The following is a 19,084-nucleotide window of genomic DNA, read 5'->3' on the forward strand; positions in this document are numbered from 1 at the left end:
CCAACTGACAAAAACTCATACACATACCAGAAAATTTCCAAGTTTTGCTGTTGCTGAAGCTGACTTTTTTCTTTGGGTTTGAGGCAGAACTTTTACTAGTCCCCTACCCATTAAAAAAAAAAAACAGCCAATGAATAAATCAATACTATTGATTAAAATGCTTGCTTTAACATTCCTGATGATTTTAATATTGGTAGATGTCTTGGTTCGGGTTGGGGAAGAAAATATTGGAATTGGAGGAAACAGCAAGCCTACTAAGAAATAAATTGTTCAGATGTCCCCAACTACTTCTAGAAACATATGCCTGCTTTGGGTACTTGGTGAGAGAGAAGGCTTGTCTGGGTTTTGGAGGCAGGAGAACCTGCAAAGATCTCAAGTGACTGCAGGACAAAGTTGCATGCGTGTCTTTCTGTAGATCAATGTGATTGTGAGGGGTTCCAGTGTCTCCAGGAGACTGGGGTTTACCTCCAAGGAGAGGCAGTCCTCCTCTTTGTCTCTCTCAGCACTAAGCATTGTGCCTGGCACACGGTCGGGGCTCAAAAGTATGTTAGGTGATTGCATGAACTTTATTCATAGGGTGACAAGTATTGCTCAGTTGGTGACATTCTCAAAGGACAGGTATCTGGGACTTCCCTGGTGGTCCAGAGGTTAGGACTCTGCGCTTCCACTGCAGGGGGCGTGGGTTCGATCCCTGATCGGGGAACTAAGATCCCGGGTGCTGTGATGTGCGGCCAAAAACAAAAAAACAAACAAAGGACAGGTATCCTGCTCTATGACAGAGGGTGAGGAAGGAGGAGAGGGAAGAGTTCTCGCTGCCCACACTCACACCAGATTGACAAGTCCACAAGGGGCTATGCCATCCCCAGACCATTTGGAAGGTTGAGTAACAGTCATTGTTATGGACTTTACTTCTTCCTGACCTAGAAACACAAAGAGGCAGCACTTTGTTGGCTGCTGGCTGGGATACGGATTTTGGATTTTCGTGCTAGAGTTGGTTTCGTTTCAACTCAACTCTGGGAGAAGACTTTAGAGAGCATATAAAAGAAGTGTATCTCTCTCCGGGCTCTTGTGCCCAGAGCCTGAAACTAATATAATATTGTAAATCACCTATACTTCAATAAAAAACATGTTCCCTTTAAATTAATTAATAAATAAAAGTAAAAAATGTAACTCCAGGAAAAGATGAGAAATGGGCTTTGAGATGTTCTTATTGCTAAATATATAATTATTAGCCTAGGCATGGAAATCTCTTTAAAATCATTAAAATGAGCCATTGAATTGAGCTCCTCTACTTTTATCTTTATTAAACTGTAATATTTCTATTTCTGAACCATTGCATGGATCTCAGTTTACATTTCTTTTTTTTTTTTTTTTTTTTTTGCGGTACGCGGGCCTCTCACCGCTGTGGCCTCTCCCGCTGCAGAGCACAGGCTCCGGACACGCAGGGTCAGCGGCCATGGCTCACGGGCCCAGCCACTCCGCGGCATGTGGGATCTTCCCGGACCAGGGCACGAACCCATGTCCCCTGCATCGGCAGACGGAGTCTCAACCACTGCGCCACCAGGGAAGCCCTCAGCTTACATTTTGAAGTTTGTCAAACAAAGAACATTAAACATGTGAGGTGGAACAGCACAGTTTTGGAGGTTATAGTTTAGGTCAGTGGATAAATAAAATTCATTTTTTAATTATAAAAGGTACATGATATGTGACTGATAAGCCATGGCTTTTTAAAAGTTACCTTCTTATACTGAGTCAAAACTCAGTCCCCCCCCCCACCCACTCCTAGTTCTATTTTACTTTGTGCTGTGGGGCTAGCCTTCATTGTCCTCACTCCCAAACCCACTTTTGCCCTGGGAAGACTGACACAGCATCTAATATTTCGACCCAGGGCATTCTGACTTCAGCAGAGAGGGGCAAAGGGCAGCGTATCTGAGTCCTTAAAACCACAGGACACCCATTACTGGAGAGTTATTAAAACACCTCTCCTTTAGAGATGGCCAAACACTTCATGGGAAGAGTGGATCTTTAAAGTATACAGTAAAGTCAGAACAAAGAATGAGAAGCTAAAAAGTAGAGAAGGGCTTCCCTGGTGGCGCAGTGGTTGAGAGTCCGCCTGCCGATGCAGGGGACATGGGTTCGTGCCCCGGTCCAGGAGGATCCCACATGCCCCAGAGCGGCTGGGCCCGTGAGCCATGGCCACTGACCCTGCGCGTCCGGAGCCCGTGCTCCGCAACGGGAGAGGCCGCAACAGTGAGAGGCCCGTGTACAGCCAAAAAAAAAGTAGAGAAGATTTTTTTCCCCCTAAATGGTAAAAGAAATAAGAGGGAACAATTCCCTGAAGGATATCTCATCAGAAGACAAAGCCACTTCAAAGAACTAATTTTAAAATAACAATTTAAAAAACTAACAGAAGTAGAGAAGTCAAAGAAAGAAGGTTTTTTGAGTTTGAGGAAGCTCCTTCTAATCTAGGCAAACTATTCATCATCATCATCAAATGCAGGCCCAGATTTGCCACATTTTCATCACCATTTCTCTGTTGCTTCTGCCCCCACCAACCTTACATTCCCACCCCATGTAAAAACAGGATGCTTCATGAACCTTACTGCTGAAATCTACGTAAAGGATCTCTGGGGAAAAAAATGACATTCACCCCCAATATGTGGACAGAGCAGGATTTTTGGTTAGGACAGTTGTTTACAGGCAGTAACGCTAAAGCATGATGGACTCAAAGGGAATGAGTATAAAATAGAGACCAGTGAGGGGTTGTGACTTGTACTTAATGTACACAGAACCTCCTTAACACTATTTCATTACTGCCAAACCACATTCCTTTACTTTTGTATTTGAGGCAGGTTTGGTGAATGTGTAAAAATGTATAGTGAGCAATCCACCCCCAAAACGAGATTTTGCTGTCTCTCTAGACCACAGGATACATTTCTCCATCCTCCTCTCCACCACCGTCTTTCAACAAAGTGACAGATTTCTAAGTTCCTGACTTAACTGATGAAAGAAGGCAGAAGCTGACAGGGTAAAAGAAAATCCTTTGCAAAAAGTGCCAACAGTGATCTCTTGGGACACTGGAATACTTTCCCAGTTTTTCTTGGTCCTGCGCTTCAAGGCCAAAAAATACAATGCATGTTTGCCTTTAATAAATCACGACTCCATCTGCTTAGAAATGGAAAGGTACCTAGCTGCTTCTGAATCTAGAAAGTGAGCAAATTGTGCCCTCAAGTGGCTAAATGTGGTACTGGAAGGGGAGCTTCGCAAAACCTGCCCTTGCTGCTAAGAAATCTTAGGTAACTTGTTCCCTCCTGAGTTTTTTAATTCTTCTAAAAAGAGGAAGGACGACTGAATTTTGGAGGAAAGTGAGGATTGTGTTCCTGATTTATTATTGAGGCCAACTTGCCAGAGCAAAGTCAAGTACAGGAACTTAATTATCTGGGTAATTTTGGCACCAGGAATTCACTTTGCCTTTGTCTGCATTACTTGGCTAATTTAAATGATTAGATTTTGCCTGGGCTGTCACTGCTATTCCTAAATAAAGTGTTTGTTCATAATAAGCTTCATGTTCCACAAACAACTGCTCACTGAGTCTAGGAAGACCAAGGACTGAGCTTCAGGGCTGTCTTATACTTACAACAGTTATTTAAACACTCCTTGAAAGGGTGAAAAGTAGGAATTTACACCATATGCTTGTACATGTGTGAAAGGTTATATAAGATTCTTCATTTTAACATCATTTGTAATGTTAAAAGATTGGCAACATCTTAGATGCTCATTAGTCTGGGGTTAAATGAATTATGATACAGCCATATAATGAGATTCAGTGGAGGTGTAAAAAAGCACGAGGCCACTCTGTATTCATATAGAAGTGCTGTCTATAATATAGTGTTCAATGAGAAATCAAAGTGCAGAACAGTGTGAGGATTATGCTATACTTGCACTCTGAAAGGAAAAGTGCAGGGTTGTATTGGTTTGTACAAACATAGTTTATTTCTGGAAGGATAAACAAGAAACTGATTAAAAAATGGCTGTTTCCAATTGTCAAAAATTGGATTGAGCTGTGAAATATACATGATTTTCACCTGTTTTGTTCACTAGTATTCTCCAGTGTCTACAAAAGGGCCTGGCATGTTGCAGGCACTCAATATTTGTGGAATAAAATGAAGAAAATAAAATGTGTGTATGTGTGTGTGTAAATATATATATTTTTTAAGACTGTCTCCAAGGAGGGGAATCTACAGTTGGAGGTCAGGCATGGTAGAGAGAATTTTCACTGTGCATTTATGTACTTATAAAATATTGAAATATTAGCATAGGATATCTATTCCAATATAAATAAAATTCAAACAACCAAAGAAACAAATAAGAATGGGGATTTATTATTTGGAATAGTTATTTAAGTAAGGCATTGTTTTGTGGTGGTTTAGACCAGGGTCAATCACATCATAAACTACTAACCATTAATTAGCAATAACCCTGGAGTACTAACAGCATGGAGGAGCATTACGCCATAAAAAAAAACATCGTCCTGGGCTTCCCCGGTGGCGCAGTGGTTGAGAGTCTGCCTGCCGATGCAGGGGACACGGGTTCGTGCCCCGGTCCGGGAAGATCCCACGTGCCACGGAGCGGCTGGGCCCGTGAGCCATGGCCGCTGAGCCTGCACATCCGGAGCCTGTGCTCCACAACGGGAGGCCACAGCAGTGGGAGGCCCGCGTACCGCAAACAAAACAAAAAAAACCTCATCATTCTCACATGGAGAGGTTTTCTGGGTGTTGTAGATTCCTGATAGACAAGTATTGAATACTTGCTCTTCACCATATCCATTTCACCTGGTATCCTGGCATACGATAGGATTGCTTCCCAGGTCAGAGGGATTAAGTCGCAAGGCTCTTTCCCCTGAGTTTCCCGTGGCTTGCGTCACTGTGGACTTTGGATGACTCCAATTAGTAGAGGAACTTAAGTGGGGCCATGGAAGGGAGGGAGAGGCTTTGATCCTCAAAAAAGCGTGTTGTACCCTTAAGACCCTACCCCAGGCCTCCTGAATGGGAGTCTCCAGGTAGGGCTGGACACTTGCATTTTTACAAAGCTCTACAATGAACTCGGAGGCACACTACCCTCCTTCCCCTCCCCCATCCCACCCCCAACACTGAACAGATCCACTCTGGATGGAGAGACGACTGGGCTCAGATTGGACAAAAGAAAGTTCCTCTCAAGGATACCTTCCATTCCCCATGCCCTGACTCCTTCCTCAACACGTCACCCAGAATTCTTTCTGGTTTATTCCTTAGAAACGCTATTCACTAAATTATAACTTCCAGACAGTCATTCAACACCAGCTTTATCCTATGCCGTGCTTTTTGCCCCTGTAGGATGCAAGCCTGGCAGCGTTCCTCAAAATGCCATTGTGATACGAAAGGCACCTCCCTGTTAGACCAGAATGCAGACTTCTGGTCTGAGAACATTCAGCTAAGTAGGAGGCAGCCTGAAAACAGCTAATTATCCATCAAAGAAATCATGTTCTAACTGATATGCTTGTTCACAGCAAGCACAGTCGTCCACAGAGAGTCTGATAATTGGATAAAACGACCTCAGAGGCTCTTGGGGGCTGGGATGAGAGATGAAAACGCACTTTATGTGGATTTCTCTAATGTAATCACCAGTTACAGGGACAGCAAGGAGCTTATTAACAGGCTCATTACAACCTCAGCGCCTGTGATCTCCACGCAAACTCCCGTAACTGCCACGAGATAAAACGCCCTTAAAGGTCTCGCTGGGCCTTGGCCCCAGGCCGCATTGTTTTCATTCTGCCCCCGCCAGAAGGCAGCTGGAGTCTCCATTACCAGCTGCTGGGCCACATGGAAAAATCAGCCAGGAGTTGGTTCCAACGTGTTCTTGGGCTAACAACCAGTATTTTTAAAATCTGGGCATGGAGAAAAGGATGCCATACTCAGAGTCAGATAATCCTGTTTATCGACCTAATTTTTCCAGCTGTTCTGCTCCGCTTTCGGAATGAACGTCCTTCTGCTTGTGATTTTGAAATAGCTCTTATCTGGGTCTGCTTCGGTGTACTTGTCTGACCCCATGCCTCTCACACATAGAGGCTGCCGACAGCACTGCAGAGGCCCAAGCCCCTGGTTGGGGAGATGCTCGCCATTCCTAGAATGAGTACTTCTGGCTCTAGAAGTTCGTGTCTTCCCTCAAAGTGAGTGTCTGTCTTATGAGTGACCAACACTCCCATTGGTTCATGGGGATGCTTCCTCAGCCAGGCCCAGTTCTTTTATAACTGATCTAGATTACTCCTCAAAGTGAGTTGAATTAAGGTAGAGGCATCAGGCAGCATCCACAGAGAATACAGTATGAATGGTGCCCCTGCGGGCAACACAGTGACCCCAGCTGAGGGCACCTGAAGGGGCAGGGCTGTCAAAGGAGGCACCTGAAGAGATCGGAGGATGGAGAGACTGAGGGCAGGAAGGCAGCTCAGCCTATCCCAGGCCAATTTTATCTGAGGCTCCATGGCAGCTGCTCTTTAAGAGAGGTAAAGAACCTGAGTGCTATTCATATGGTATTAAACTGAAGCCCCACCCATATGACAATCCTGTAAAGCATGACTCTGGCCACAACTGACACTCAAGGCCAGACAACACCTGCCATTCGTTCATGTAATAGTTCCCTCCACTCAAGGGAGCTCTGAAGTTTATGTGAAAGATACACAAATTGGAAATCTGAATCCTGGCTTTGTCACTGTAGGCATTCCTTGCTTGGCCCAATAGATATATTCTCCACAAGTTCCAGGTACATCAATTTATTATGTCAAGCCATATTTCAAATTTATGAGGTAAGTCTGCTATCAAACAAAGAATTATCCCTAAATTTATCTGCTCTGTAAATCTTAATTTTCATTTATTTGATTTCCTTAAAGGGATACAGCCAGAATTAGAGACATGGAAATAGAAAGGTCAACATGAAAAGTTACCCTACATGCCAAACCCTTAGAATGATGTCCAGAATTCAACTCAGTCAAAGGAAAACTTTTCTAAAAGAAACAGGAACTGCTGTCCCTACTGAAATAATATTCTTGGGAGACATAAGACTTTAGACCTCACCTGTTACTGGTACCATAATGTAAAGAGGTTTAGAGACCTTTGCTTAAAAGGAGACTTTGATTTGGAGAGGAGGGGACAGAAAAGTCAAGAGGTTACAAGTTTTGACAAAAATGAGAAGATGAGGTCACCAAGGGTAAACTGAGTCAACTTCCCGATTTGACCTGGGGTTCGGACCTGACTTGAGTGTTCCATTTCCGTTTTGTGAAATGGGAGTGTTGGTTGAGAAAAGGGGAGAATTAGTCTAGGACTGGGTTACCAGACCAGCCTAATCAAAACCACTACAAAGCATATGAGGCCTGGAGACAAAACACTTAAAAATTTAACAACAGCATGAGAAATTCAGACAAAATGTTCTCTCAATTCCTTGACATTTTCACATAGTAAGATTCTGAACCAAGTTCACCACAACTCTCCTCCCTTAAACAAGCTATAAAATATGGTGGCTTGGGAGCCAGGAGAAGACAGAAGACCAAAGCTGGAGGGAAGTATTGTCTTCTATCATTCCTAAGAGACCTGATTTTTAATGGGGTGGCCTTGGCATTTCCACAGTGTACAGAACAGCTAAAGAATATTCATTTTGCACTTGTGGGTCTGTTTCGCATGATGCCAAGTTGGGTCCGTTTCTCATGATGCCAAGTTGGGTCCACAGTAATCCGTTCAAACTTGTCCTCCTCAGCACTCCTACATTTCTGAATCAGTAGGTGCACTAACGCATTGAGTCCCGCTGTGATGTAATTAAGGGATAATGTTTGCAGCAAGGAGTAGAGAGAGTTGTAAATGCCTCCCATGGGTGATTAAAAGCTAGGGGAGGGCTTCCCTGGTGGTGCAGTGGTTGAGAGTCCGCCTGCCAATGCAGGGGACACGGGTTCGTGCCCCGGTCCGGGAAGATCCCACATGCCGCGGATCGGCTGGGCCCATGAGCCATGGCCACTGAGCCTGCGCGTCCGGAGCCTGTGCTCCGCAACGGGAGAGGCCACAACAGTGAGAGGCCTGTGTACCGCAAAAAAACAAAAAAACAAACAAACAAAAAAAAAGCTAGGGGAAGTTGAATAACTATAGAACTCATTTGGTGCAAGTTTATTCCAATACCAAGAGCATTCTTTTTTCCAATTATAGGATAGGGTTTCTAAAAAGATACACAGCATCCAGAAGCAAACATTTTCATGTCTTCATCTCCCTCTAGGGGATGGAGAATGGAAACTACTGCATCCTAGGAATGCTTACTTATCTAGGAGGGAAACTTAGCTGACTTTGTATTTAGGAATGAGAAGAGAAAACCAAGAACTGCTTCAGAAAGAATTAACTGGGGGAAATGCATGTGTACTTCAATTCTGAAAGGAAGAGGTACACTTCTAACTGTATGAATGGTTGGTTGTAATTCTCACTGCCATTTTTTAAAATTGAAGTATAGTTGATTTACAATATTGTGTTAGTTTCAGGTATACAGCAAAGTGATTCAGTTATACATATATACATGTATATATATCTATATACTTTTTTCTTTGTAAATTTTTATTGGAGTATAGTTGATTTACAATGTGTTAGTTTCAGATGTACAGCAAACTGAATCAGTTATATATACACATATATCCACTCTTTTTTTTAGAGTCTATTCCCATGTAGGCCATTACAGAGTATTGAGTAGAGTTCCCTGTGCTATACAGTAGGCTCTTATTAGTTATCTATTTTACATACAGTAGTGTGTATATGTCAATCCCAATCTCCAGATTTATCCCTTCCCCGATCCTCTGGTAACCATAAGTTTGTTTTCTACATCTGTGACTCTACTTCTGTTTTGTAAATAAGTTCCCATTTTTTAGATTCTACATTCTTTTTCTGATTCTTTTCCATTATAGTTTATCACAAGCTATTGAATATAGTTCCCTGTGCTACAGAGTAAAACCTTGTTGTTTTACTCACTGCCATTTTTTTTTTTTTTTTTTTTTTTGTGGTACGTGGGCCTCTCACTGTTGTGGCCTCTCCCATTGCGGAGCACAGGCTCCGGACGCACAGGCTCAGCAGCCACGATTCACGGGCCCAGCCGCTCCACGGCATGCGGGATCCTCCCAGACTGGGGCACGAACCCGTGTCCCCTGCATTGGCAGGCGGACTCTCAACCACTGCACCACCAGGGAAGCCCACTCACTGCCATTTTTGACATCAACAAACCACTCACTTATCCTGTCTGGGTCTCAGTTTTATACATCTGAAAACGTGAGGGGTAGAGGTGCTTAGATTAGGTGAGTTCTGAAATTCTTTGCATTTCAGTCCCACATACCCAAACATCACAATGGGAAGTATGAGTGAGGATCTGGGGGAATCAGAACCCTCTTACCCTGCTGGAAGGACTGCAAACTGACACAATTTTGGAAAGAAGTGGTGGTATAACTAAAACTGAAAATATGTATCACTGTGACCCAATAATTTTATTTCTAGGCATACTGCTTAGGGAAACTTTCACATATGTGCACAGAGAGACAAAGACAAAAATTCTCACTGCACAGTGTTTATAAAAGCCCAACATTGAAAAAATATAAATATCTATCAATAGGAAAATAGGAAATAGATAAATAAAATATGGCCTCTTCACAGAAAGGAACACTAAATAGCAGTTTAAAAGAATGGCAAAGCTCTATATAAATCAATATTTCTAAAATACAAGCTATTAAGGAATTCCCATTGGTTACATTTGTGAAAATCTGAGTAACTAAAAAAGAATAATGACTGCTACTGAGTGTAACACACTGAATCAATAGAATTCATGAGTCCACAATAATACTCAAACAAAAAAGAAAAAAAATCATACTGTTGGATGAAAAGTACAGTAGTACAGTATAACACATAGAGTATGAAGCCATTTACGTACATTTTAAATGAATATAAAAATAATACCATTCAGTGTTCACAGATTCATAATACATGACTCTGTGTGTGTGTGTGTGTGTGTGTGTGTATTTTCCCTGTATCCAGGGAAAATAGAAAGGACCTATGTAAGTTCATGACAATGTGATGTGAGAGGCAGGGTAGGGGTCTGTAATTGGAGACTGGGGATAAAGGAGACTTCAACTTAACCAGTATGATTGTTTGTGTGTATATGTGTGTATATATATATATATATATATATATATATATTTATACACACACACACACACACATAACAACAAAATGTCATTTCTAGATGCTGGAGAAAAGGTGCTTATTATAACTTTCTTCTCTGCATTAAAAAAAAATCTTCTCAAAATAAAAAATAGAAGTATATGATCAGCAATGCTTTCGGCAGACGGATGTTGACAAGCTCCCTCTGAGCCCCCATGCAAAGGGCCTCCAAGAAACTGAGGCAACCTAACCTTTTAGGCCTTTACTGTGTAGTTCCATGCTATCCAATATGGTAGCCACCAGCCACATATAGCTACTTGAATCTGAATTCAAATTAATTAAAGTTAAATAAAATGAAAATTTCAGTCCCTACACTGCACTAGCCACATTTCAAAGGCTGAAGGGCCACATGTGGCTAGTGTCTATTTTACTGGGCAGCACACATATAGAACATTTCTATCATTCCTCTAAATTCTATTGACAGAGCCAGTCTTGAGCTAAAAACCTGTCTTTTAGACAACCAGAACACTTTTAGTCATTGCTCTTTCCCTAATATGTCCTTCTGCCCATAGGAAAATCAAGGTAATGACTAGGAGGATTTTTTTGTTTCTAGAAGGAATATGTCCACTATAATTCTACATTCCAGTTATGACTGAAGTAACATTTTCTTGTGAAAAAAAATGAGATAAATCATCTTTTAAAATTGATCTTAAGAAGTAATTATCTATAGTTTTGTAAACATCATATTACATTTTCCCCAAAACTTAGGAAGTAGGAAAATAGGTCAAAGGATGATGAAAGCATTACCCAAACAAGGCTCAAATTTTTGGATCAATAATTTTCCAAGAGCCTTTGTTTCTTACCTGTACACAGTATGAGGGACATACACTTCTCGGATTGGAAATTCCAAAATCTCTTTGTGTGGACGTCCCCGGTTTTCAGGAAAGGGTCTCACTGGCAGCATTTCAGGAGTCAGACAGCAGCTGGTTGTCTCTGGAGCCAGAGAAATCTCCAGTTTGAGCAAGCCTTAAGAAAGAAAATAGGACTGTCTTAGTAAAGACGTTATATACGAGGGAGTCAAGAAAGACTGCTGTACTATATTTCTTTTATGGAAATGAGGGTAAATTGTGTGAGTATAAGCATTTTGGAATACCCAGTTAATTTCCCATAGTTTGAGAAAAAGCATGTCATGACAATTTTTGAGAGTTAGTTTCTAGAACTTAAAAAGCAAGAAACTGTAAAATGAGTAAGAACACATTAGAGGATCTTTAAAGTCCCTTCCAGAACTACCACACCATAAGTATATAGTTCAGTAATTTCTCTCATTACGAGCACTAAAAATTGGTGGTTTTCAAACTAGGTTCCCTGGTACCCCAGGGGGCTGCAGAAGTGCCTCAGGGGCTGTTAAGCTGAGGATAAGGAGGGTGCACCCTCACCTTCTACCAAAGCATTTCACTTTCACTTTTTCTCATGTTAAGAGTTCCATACAATATGATGAAGAGGTTCCTCTCTTCGAACAATTATCTGATTTTCTGAGTGAGCAATCAAATATAAAGCATGATGTTTATTTACAGAATCAGTCCTTTAATAAAAATAGAAAACATTAACAGGTTGGCCAAAAAAAACCAGACCTTGGGCCTCCCTGGTGACGCAGTGGTTGAGAGTCCGCCTGCCGATGCAGGGGATACGGGTTCGTGCCCCGGTCTGGGAGGATCCCATATGCCGCGGAGCGGCTGGGCCCGTGAGCCATGGCCGCTGGGCCTGCGCATCCGGAGCCTGTGCTCCGCAACGGGAGAGGCCACAACAGTGAGAGGCCCGCATACCGCAAAAAGAAAAAAACAAAAAAAAACAAAAAAAAACAAAAAAAAAAAAACCAGACCTTAACTCCTAATACAAAATCCTATATTTCACTTGACAAAAAATTGCAGCATTACATGAATAATGTGTCTAATCATAAATGGCTTTGGCACAACAAAGAGGATAAAGACAAGCCATCCACACCTGGAACTGACTTGACTCTTCTCTGTAGGGATGAAGATCTTTTGTAGTCAGCTAAAAACTTGAATAAGTCTTCATCACTAAGGCGATCTCCCTCCTGCCAAGAGAGAAGTCAGGGTTAGTGTAGATGCACCATACACTCCTGGGGTCGGGACCAAAGATTTCTCAGAAGATTTTTATCTTTAAGTATTATTGAACGTGCCTTTCATAGATACAAGGCAACTCTGAAATCTTTTAGTCAACCTCTTGTCAAATATTCTTTCTCTGCCACTCTGACTCTCTCAGCCTCTTCCATCCTCCTGGAGATGGGGATTTTACTGCATTCCTGAGGAAGGCTGTTTGACCATTAGTATCCAGGCCAAAAGGTCCTCCCCCTATAACTTAAACCCACTGATACTTGTTTACTCCCTGGAACAAAACAGAATAAAAGTTTTCTTCAAAGATTTGAAGATGGAGAAAGCAGCTTTCCATCTTTTTCCTATTCTCATATTCTTCACATTTGTCTTGACTAAGAAGGCTAAGCACACATACTACACTCCATGTGCGTATGTGGGACAGGCATGCTGCTGAGGGATACGTGTGCATGAGCTCTGATCCTTACAGCAGCCCAGTAAGGAAGGTAGGTAGGTAGATAGCTGTGTCCTATTCCTAAGTACAGATGAGAAAACTTTGGCTTATTTAGTCAAGGGCCTTGCTCCCCAAGGCAATACAATTGGAAGGAGTACTTCCCAAATAGAAACCCTTTCAGTTCCCTGCAATCTCTATCCTGAGGCATGGCACACAGAACCCTTAGTATCTCTTCTGCATTTCAGTTTGTTAACATAACCCCTTGACATGCCCCATGAGAACTGCTTGAGCTGCAGAAGATTTTCCAAAACAGAGTCAAACCAAGTATAAGTCAAGTTGTTTTCTTTGGTAGTAAAATACATATCACGTAAAATTTACCATCTTAACCATTTTTGAGTATACAGTTCAGTAGTGTTAAGTACCTTCACTTGGTTGAGCAAACGATCTCCAGAATGCTTTCAGTTTGCAAAACTGAAACTCTATACCCATTAAACAGCTCCCCATTCTCCACTTCCTGCAGCCCCTAGCCACCATCATTCTACTTTCTGCCATTCCACCTTCTGTCTCTATGAATTTGATTACGCTAGGAAATGCTTCATTCTTTAAGTAGTCTCAATGATTTCTGAGCTAAGAAAGAGCACCATCTGTAACGGTCACACTCTGTGAGGAAGTAGGCAGCTCTAGAAAGCCTGCATGTGGAAAAGGGGTGAGATGGACAACATCTAGGCCAAGAAACCCCAAGCCAAAGGGGAAATGGATATTTTAGCCAGACTGTTTTCATAGCCTAATAAATGAATTGACCATGATAGTTCAAATAGAATAGTTTGTATTAATGGGAACCAGCCCTTCTCTCAATTAAAAGGGCTAACATTCATTTAGCACTTGTTATATTCCAGGCACTCTGAAAAGAGCTTTACACGTCTCATGTCATCGAACCCTCCCAAAAGCCACATCAAGCAAGTGCCATCATCCCTGTTTTGTAGATAATGAAACCGAGGCTTGGTGAGGTTGACTAACTTGTTCTCTTAGTCACTGCATATACTCCCCCTCTGGGCTCCAGCACTCATGCCATTGTGAGGAGACAAAGCCAGACACACTGTAACATGAAGAGATACCTGCTTGAAGAAGCTGTTAATGGTCAAGGTCTTGAAGTTGGATCCAACCCCATTCTCATCCAAGGAGAAGGCTCTTTCAGAAAGTCTTCGAGATTGGGACAAAGTTTTCCGCTCACCCACAGAGCCTTTCCCTTTAAGGAAAACAATTGTCATTCTAAAGTTTGCCTTTCTGTTTGAATATATAGCAGTTATTAACTTTACCGTATGTAAGATATGTTGAAGCTCACTGAAGGAGAACACTGAACACGGCCATTCTTGATTTGCATGACAATTTCCCTCCCCTGATCCCTGTTCTTAGACCGCCCTGTTGGAGCCCCTAATCCTCCTCTGATCATAGTGAGAGCCCATGAGCAACCACAGTGCCCTCCCACGTGGCGATCAAGGTAGCAGGAGTCCAGAACTGCAGCCAGAACAGGGTCTGGCTAAATAATAAGCTTTATTTAGTCAACAGTGTTTAGTTTTGTTTTATTTTTATATTTACATTCCATTGGGAGAGGCATGTACTCAAATGCCCCTGCAGGCATTTGGGATTGTGGCCCGAACATGCTACATACAGGTCAGCCTGAGTACATCCTGGATCTTAGCTTTCTTCTGCTCTTGCTGTGTGGACCAGGCAGCAGAACTGAGCTTCTGCCTTGGCCAAACTGCCTAATGGTAATTAGAACTGAGTCACACCCAAACCTGAACCGTGATACTCTGCTTAGTTATTTCTTACCCCTTTTGAGATTTAGGTGAGGATTTTGTTACTTTTATACTGCAAAACTCAGGGGTTCTGTAGTGAATGGTCAAATTGCATACAACTGTAATATTTCAATCCTGTCTTTGAACATTCTCTTACCCTTAATTCTTGTCATAATGCTGAACTGGAGCTTCCTGCTACCACTGAGCCACCTAAACTTGCCATGCTGCCTCAGTATAATACACTACATCTTTTGGTTGCTTCTTAAAAATCAGCCTCTGTAGTCAGGTTAATTTCTCCTTGACCCAGAGATGACTGAGGACTCAGCAAGCTCTATGCCTTAACTACGTAGTTTATGTGTCCTTTAAGCTCTATGCAGAACTCTTTCAAATAAGGCTACCTGGGTCTACATAGAAATTAGCATTAAAAAAAACCACACACACATATTGTGGTGTGAATGTTGGGATGCACTAAAATGAGATTTTTATTTTTATTTTTATTTTTTTTTTGCGGTATGCGGGTCTCTCACTGTTGCGGCCTCTCCCGTTGTGGAGCACAGGCTCCGGACGCGCAGGCTCAGTGGCCATGGCTCACGGGCCCAGCCGCTCCACGGCACGTGGGATCTCCCCGGACCAGGGCACGAACCCGTGTCCCCTGCATCGGCAGGAGGACTCTCAACCACTGTGCCACCAGGGAAGCCCTGAGATCTGTTTTTGATAAATCAGCAATAACCCGGGAGTTGTGACTGGTAATTATGCATCAATAACTCCAGGATAGCAGCAGCAATAACAAAATACCTTTTCCTCCATTCCTCTGGTAAAGGCAACATTTCAGAAGTGGCAGAGCTTAGGAATGCATGAGAAACTTCCCAAGAAATGTGACTAGAGACATAAATATTTGCTGGATACAAAGACATTTTAAAAAACAGAAACTCCGCCACAGGTGAGGGGTGATATACTTGCAAACTCTGTAACCCTCTTGGATAGTTCCATACCCAAACTGTTGAGGAAATTAATAATTCAGATCAAGGGTTAGGTAATGAAAAAGAGAAATATGCTAAATAAATCAGAACAGTAACTAAATATTCTTTTGGCATCCACTTTTTTCATTTGCCCTTGGCAAAATAAACTTTAAGGAACTGGAAATTTTGATAGAAACCAGAGTTTTTCACTTTGAAGCTCTTGCTTTTCTTATATTTAGGAGCCAACCATGGTGCCTTTGTTTAACACACTACAAACTATATTATTATATTATAATATTTTCTTGTTATTTTCAAGAATTTTACTTTTAAGAAGAGATGGCCACTGAAAATTAACTCTTTAAAGTGTCAAACTGTACAGAAAATTCCAACCAAAAACCTTACTATATTTAAACTTCACAAAGTTCATTGTAATTGTCTTGGGGATCGCTGTCCAATCAAGCATTTGTATTCCAGTCTTAATCATGTTTCATCCCATTCACCTCCTTCTTCCTGCCCACTCCCCCACCTTACTGCACCCCCAACCCCCCAACAATCAGCAGCTGACCTCAGAGCTGGTACATTGGGGAGCCCTTCCCTTCACACCACAGTCGAAAAGCTTACCAACCGTGGACTCCACATCAGTTACCTCCCTGTCGAGGGTAGAGACATTGAAGAAACTTGCTAAGCTTATGGGAGCCCAGGCAAAGGGCATCCGGTATTTCCCCAAACGTTGGCAGAAGGATTCAGCTTGAAGTTTTAGTTTTTCAATCTTTTCTTTACTCTAGAGGAAAATGGAAAGAGACAGCAGAAACAAACAATATGGCACAACATCACTCTCAATGGTGAAAAACTGAAAGCATTTCCTCTAACATCAGGAACAAGACAAGGGTGGCCATTCTCACCACTATTATTCAAGATAGTTTTGTAAGTTTTAGCCATGGCAATCAGAGAAGAAAAAGAAATAAAAGGAATCCAAATCGGAAAAGAAGAAGTAAAACTGTCACTGTTTGCAGACAACATGATTCTATACTTAGAAAATCCTGAAGATGCCACCAGAAAACTACTAGAGCTAATCAATGAATCTGGTAAAGTAGCAGGATAAAAAATTCATGCACAGAAATCTCTTGCATTCCTATACACTAACAACAAAAAATCAGAAAGAGAAATTAAGGAACCACTCCCATTTATCACTGCAATGAACAGAATAAACCTACCTAAGTAGGCAAAAGACCCGTGCAGAAAACTATAAGACACTGATGAAGGAAATCAGATACAAACAGATGGAGAGATATACCATGTTCTTGGATTGGAAGAATCAACGTTGTGAAAATGACTACACTGCCCAAAGCAATCTACAGATTCAATGCAATCCCTATCAAATTACCAATGGCATATTTCACAGAACTAGAACAAAAAAGTTTATAATTTGTATGGAAACACAAAAGACCCCGAATAGCCAAAGCAATCTTGAGAAAGAAAGACAGAGCTGGAGGAATCAGGCTCCTTGACTTCAGACTCTACTACAAAGCTACAGTAATCAAGACAGTGTGCTACTGGCACAAAAATAGAAATATAGATCAATGGAACAGGATAGAAAGCCTAGAGATAAACCCATGCACATATGGTCACCTTATCTTTGACAAAGGAGGCAAGAATATACAGTGGAGAAAAGACAGCCTCTTCAATAAGTGGTGCTGGGAAAACTGGACAGCTACATGTAAAAGAATGAAATTAGAACACTTCCTAACACTGTACACAAAAATAAACTCCAAGTGGATTAAAGACCTAAATGTAAGGCCAGACACTATAAAACTCTTAGAGGAAAACATAGGCAGAACACTCTATGACATAAATCACAACAAGATCCTTTTTGACCCACCTCCTAGAGTAATGGAAATAAAATAAAAAATAAACAAATGGGACCTAATGAAACTTAAAAGCTTTTGCAGAGCAAAGGAAACCATAAACAAGACGAAAAGACAACCTTCAGAATGGGAGAAAATATTTGCAAACGAAGCAACTGACAAAGGATTAATCTCCAAAATATACAAAGCAGCTCATGCAGCTCAATATCAAAAAACGATTCAGTCAAAATATGTGCATAAGACCTAAACAGACATTTCTCCAAAGAAGACATACAGATTGCCAACAAACACATGAAAAGATGCTCAGCACCACTATTCATTAGAGATACGCAAATCAAAACCACAGTGAAATATCACCTCACACCAGTCAGGATGGCCCTCATCAACAAATCTACAAACAATAAATGCTGGAGAGGGTGTGGAGAAAAGGGAACTCTCCTGCACTGTTGGTGGGAATGAAAATTGATAGAACCACTATGGAGAACAGTATGGAGGTTACTTATAAAACTAAAAATAGAACTACCATATGATCCAACTACTGGGCATATACCCTGAGAAAACCATAATTCAAAAAGATACATGTACCACAATGTTCATTGCAGCACTATTTACAATAGCCAGGACATGGAAGCAACCTAAATGTCCATCAACAGATGAATGGATAAAGAAGATGTGGCACATATATTCAATGGAATATTACTTAGCTGTAAAAAGGAATGAAATTGACTTATTTGTAATGAGGTGGATGGACCTAGAGTATGTCATACAGAGTGAAGTAAGTCAGAAAGAGAAAAACAAATACTGTATGCTCATGCACAAATATGGAATCTAAGAAAACAGTACTGATGAACCCAGTGGTAGGGCAGGAATAAAGACACAGACATAGAGAACGGACTTGAGGACATAGGGGGATAGGGGAAGCTGGGAAGAAGTGAGAGAGTAGCATTGACATATATACACTACCAAATGTAAAATGGATGGCTAGTGGGAAGCTGCTGCGTAGCACGGGGAAATCAGCTCAATGCTTTGTGACGACCTAGAGGGGTGGGATAGGGAGGGTGGGAGGAGATATGGGGATATATGTATACATATAGCTGATTCACTTTGTTGTACAGCAGAAACTAATACAACATTTTAAAGCAATTATACTCCAATAAAGATATAAGAAAAAAGAAAAACCAATATGGCACCAGCACCAAGTCAACTGCCTCTGCCATGGATATGACAGCCATCTCCAAAATCTCTACCCTACTGATTAAAAAGAGGGAATGGGCAGAAAAACAACACATCTCAGGCCAGAAGTCCAACTGATAAGGAAATACAGAATAGAAAAGGAGGAATTTAAAGAATTAAAGAAAGCCTACATTCAATTATTAAATATACCTTCAGCTAAACAAACAAACAAGCAAACAAAACACCCAAAAGTATTGGGGCTTATTATACTACCTAATCAACAAGTACCTCTTTTAGGTGCTAGCTACACTAGATTCGCATGAGAGAACCTTGGGATGAAAAGTTTTGTACATCATCTCTATCAAGCTCTTAAGAGAGCCTGTTTTTCCAAAGTTGTCTTGGAAGATTCCAGAAAGATCTATAAGGGTTCCTAACAACCTCCTTATTAGGTTGACAACACTTCCAAGGTAATCATTCTAAGTTCAGGATAAAAGGTAGATGAAAAAAACCAAGTTATCTTGAGT

General features: G+C 41.5%; 1 protein-coding gene across 1 annotated transcript in view; it reads right to left on the reverse strand.

Moving 5' to 3' along the window:
- Positions 1-19,084, reverse strand: part of DOCK8 (dedicator of cytokinesis 8) — a 231,738-nt gene that overhangs the window by 103,632 nt on the left and 109,022 nt on the right. Inside the window, exons 11-14 of the mRNA XM_060102256.1 lie at positions 16,144-16,303; positions 13,883-14,013; positions 12,204-12,297; positions 11,066-11,228 (exon numbers count right to left, since the gene is read on the reverse strand). Coding sequence (XP_059958239.1) covers positions 11,066-11,228; positions 12,204-12,297; positions 13,883-14,013; positions 16,144-16,303 — 548 coding nt within the window. The remainder of the gene's footprint in view (positions 1-11,065; positions 11,229-12,203; positions 12,298-13,882; positions 14,014-16,143; positions 16,304-19,084) is intronic.

This window comes from Mesoplodon densirostris, chromosome 6 (genome assembly GCF_025265405.1).
Source record: "Mesoplodon densirostris isolate mMesDen1 chromosome 6, mMesDen1 primary haplotype, whole genome shotgun sequence".
Taxonomy (NCBI): domain Eukaryota; kingdom Metazoa; phylum Chordata; class Mammalia; order Artiodactyla; family Ziphiidae; genus Mesoplodon; species Mesoplodon densirostris.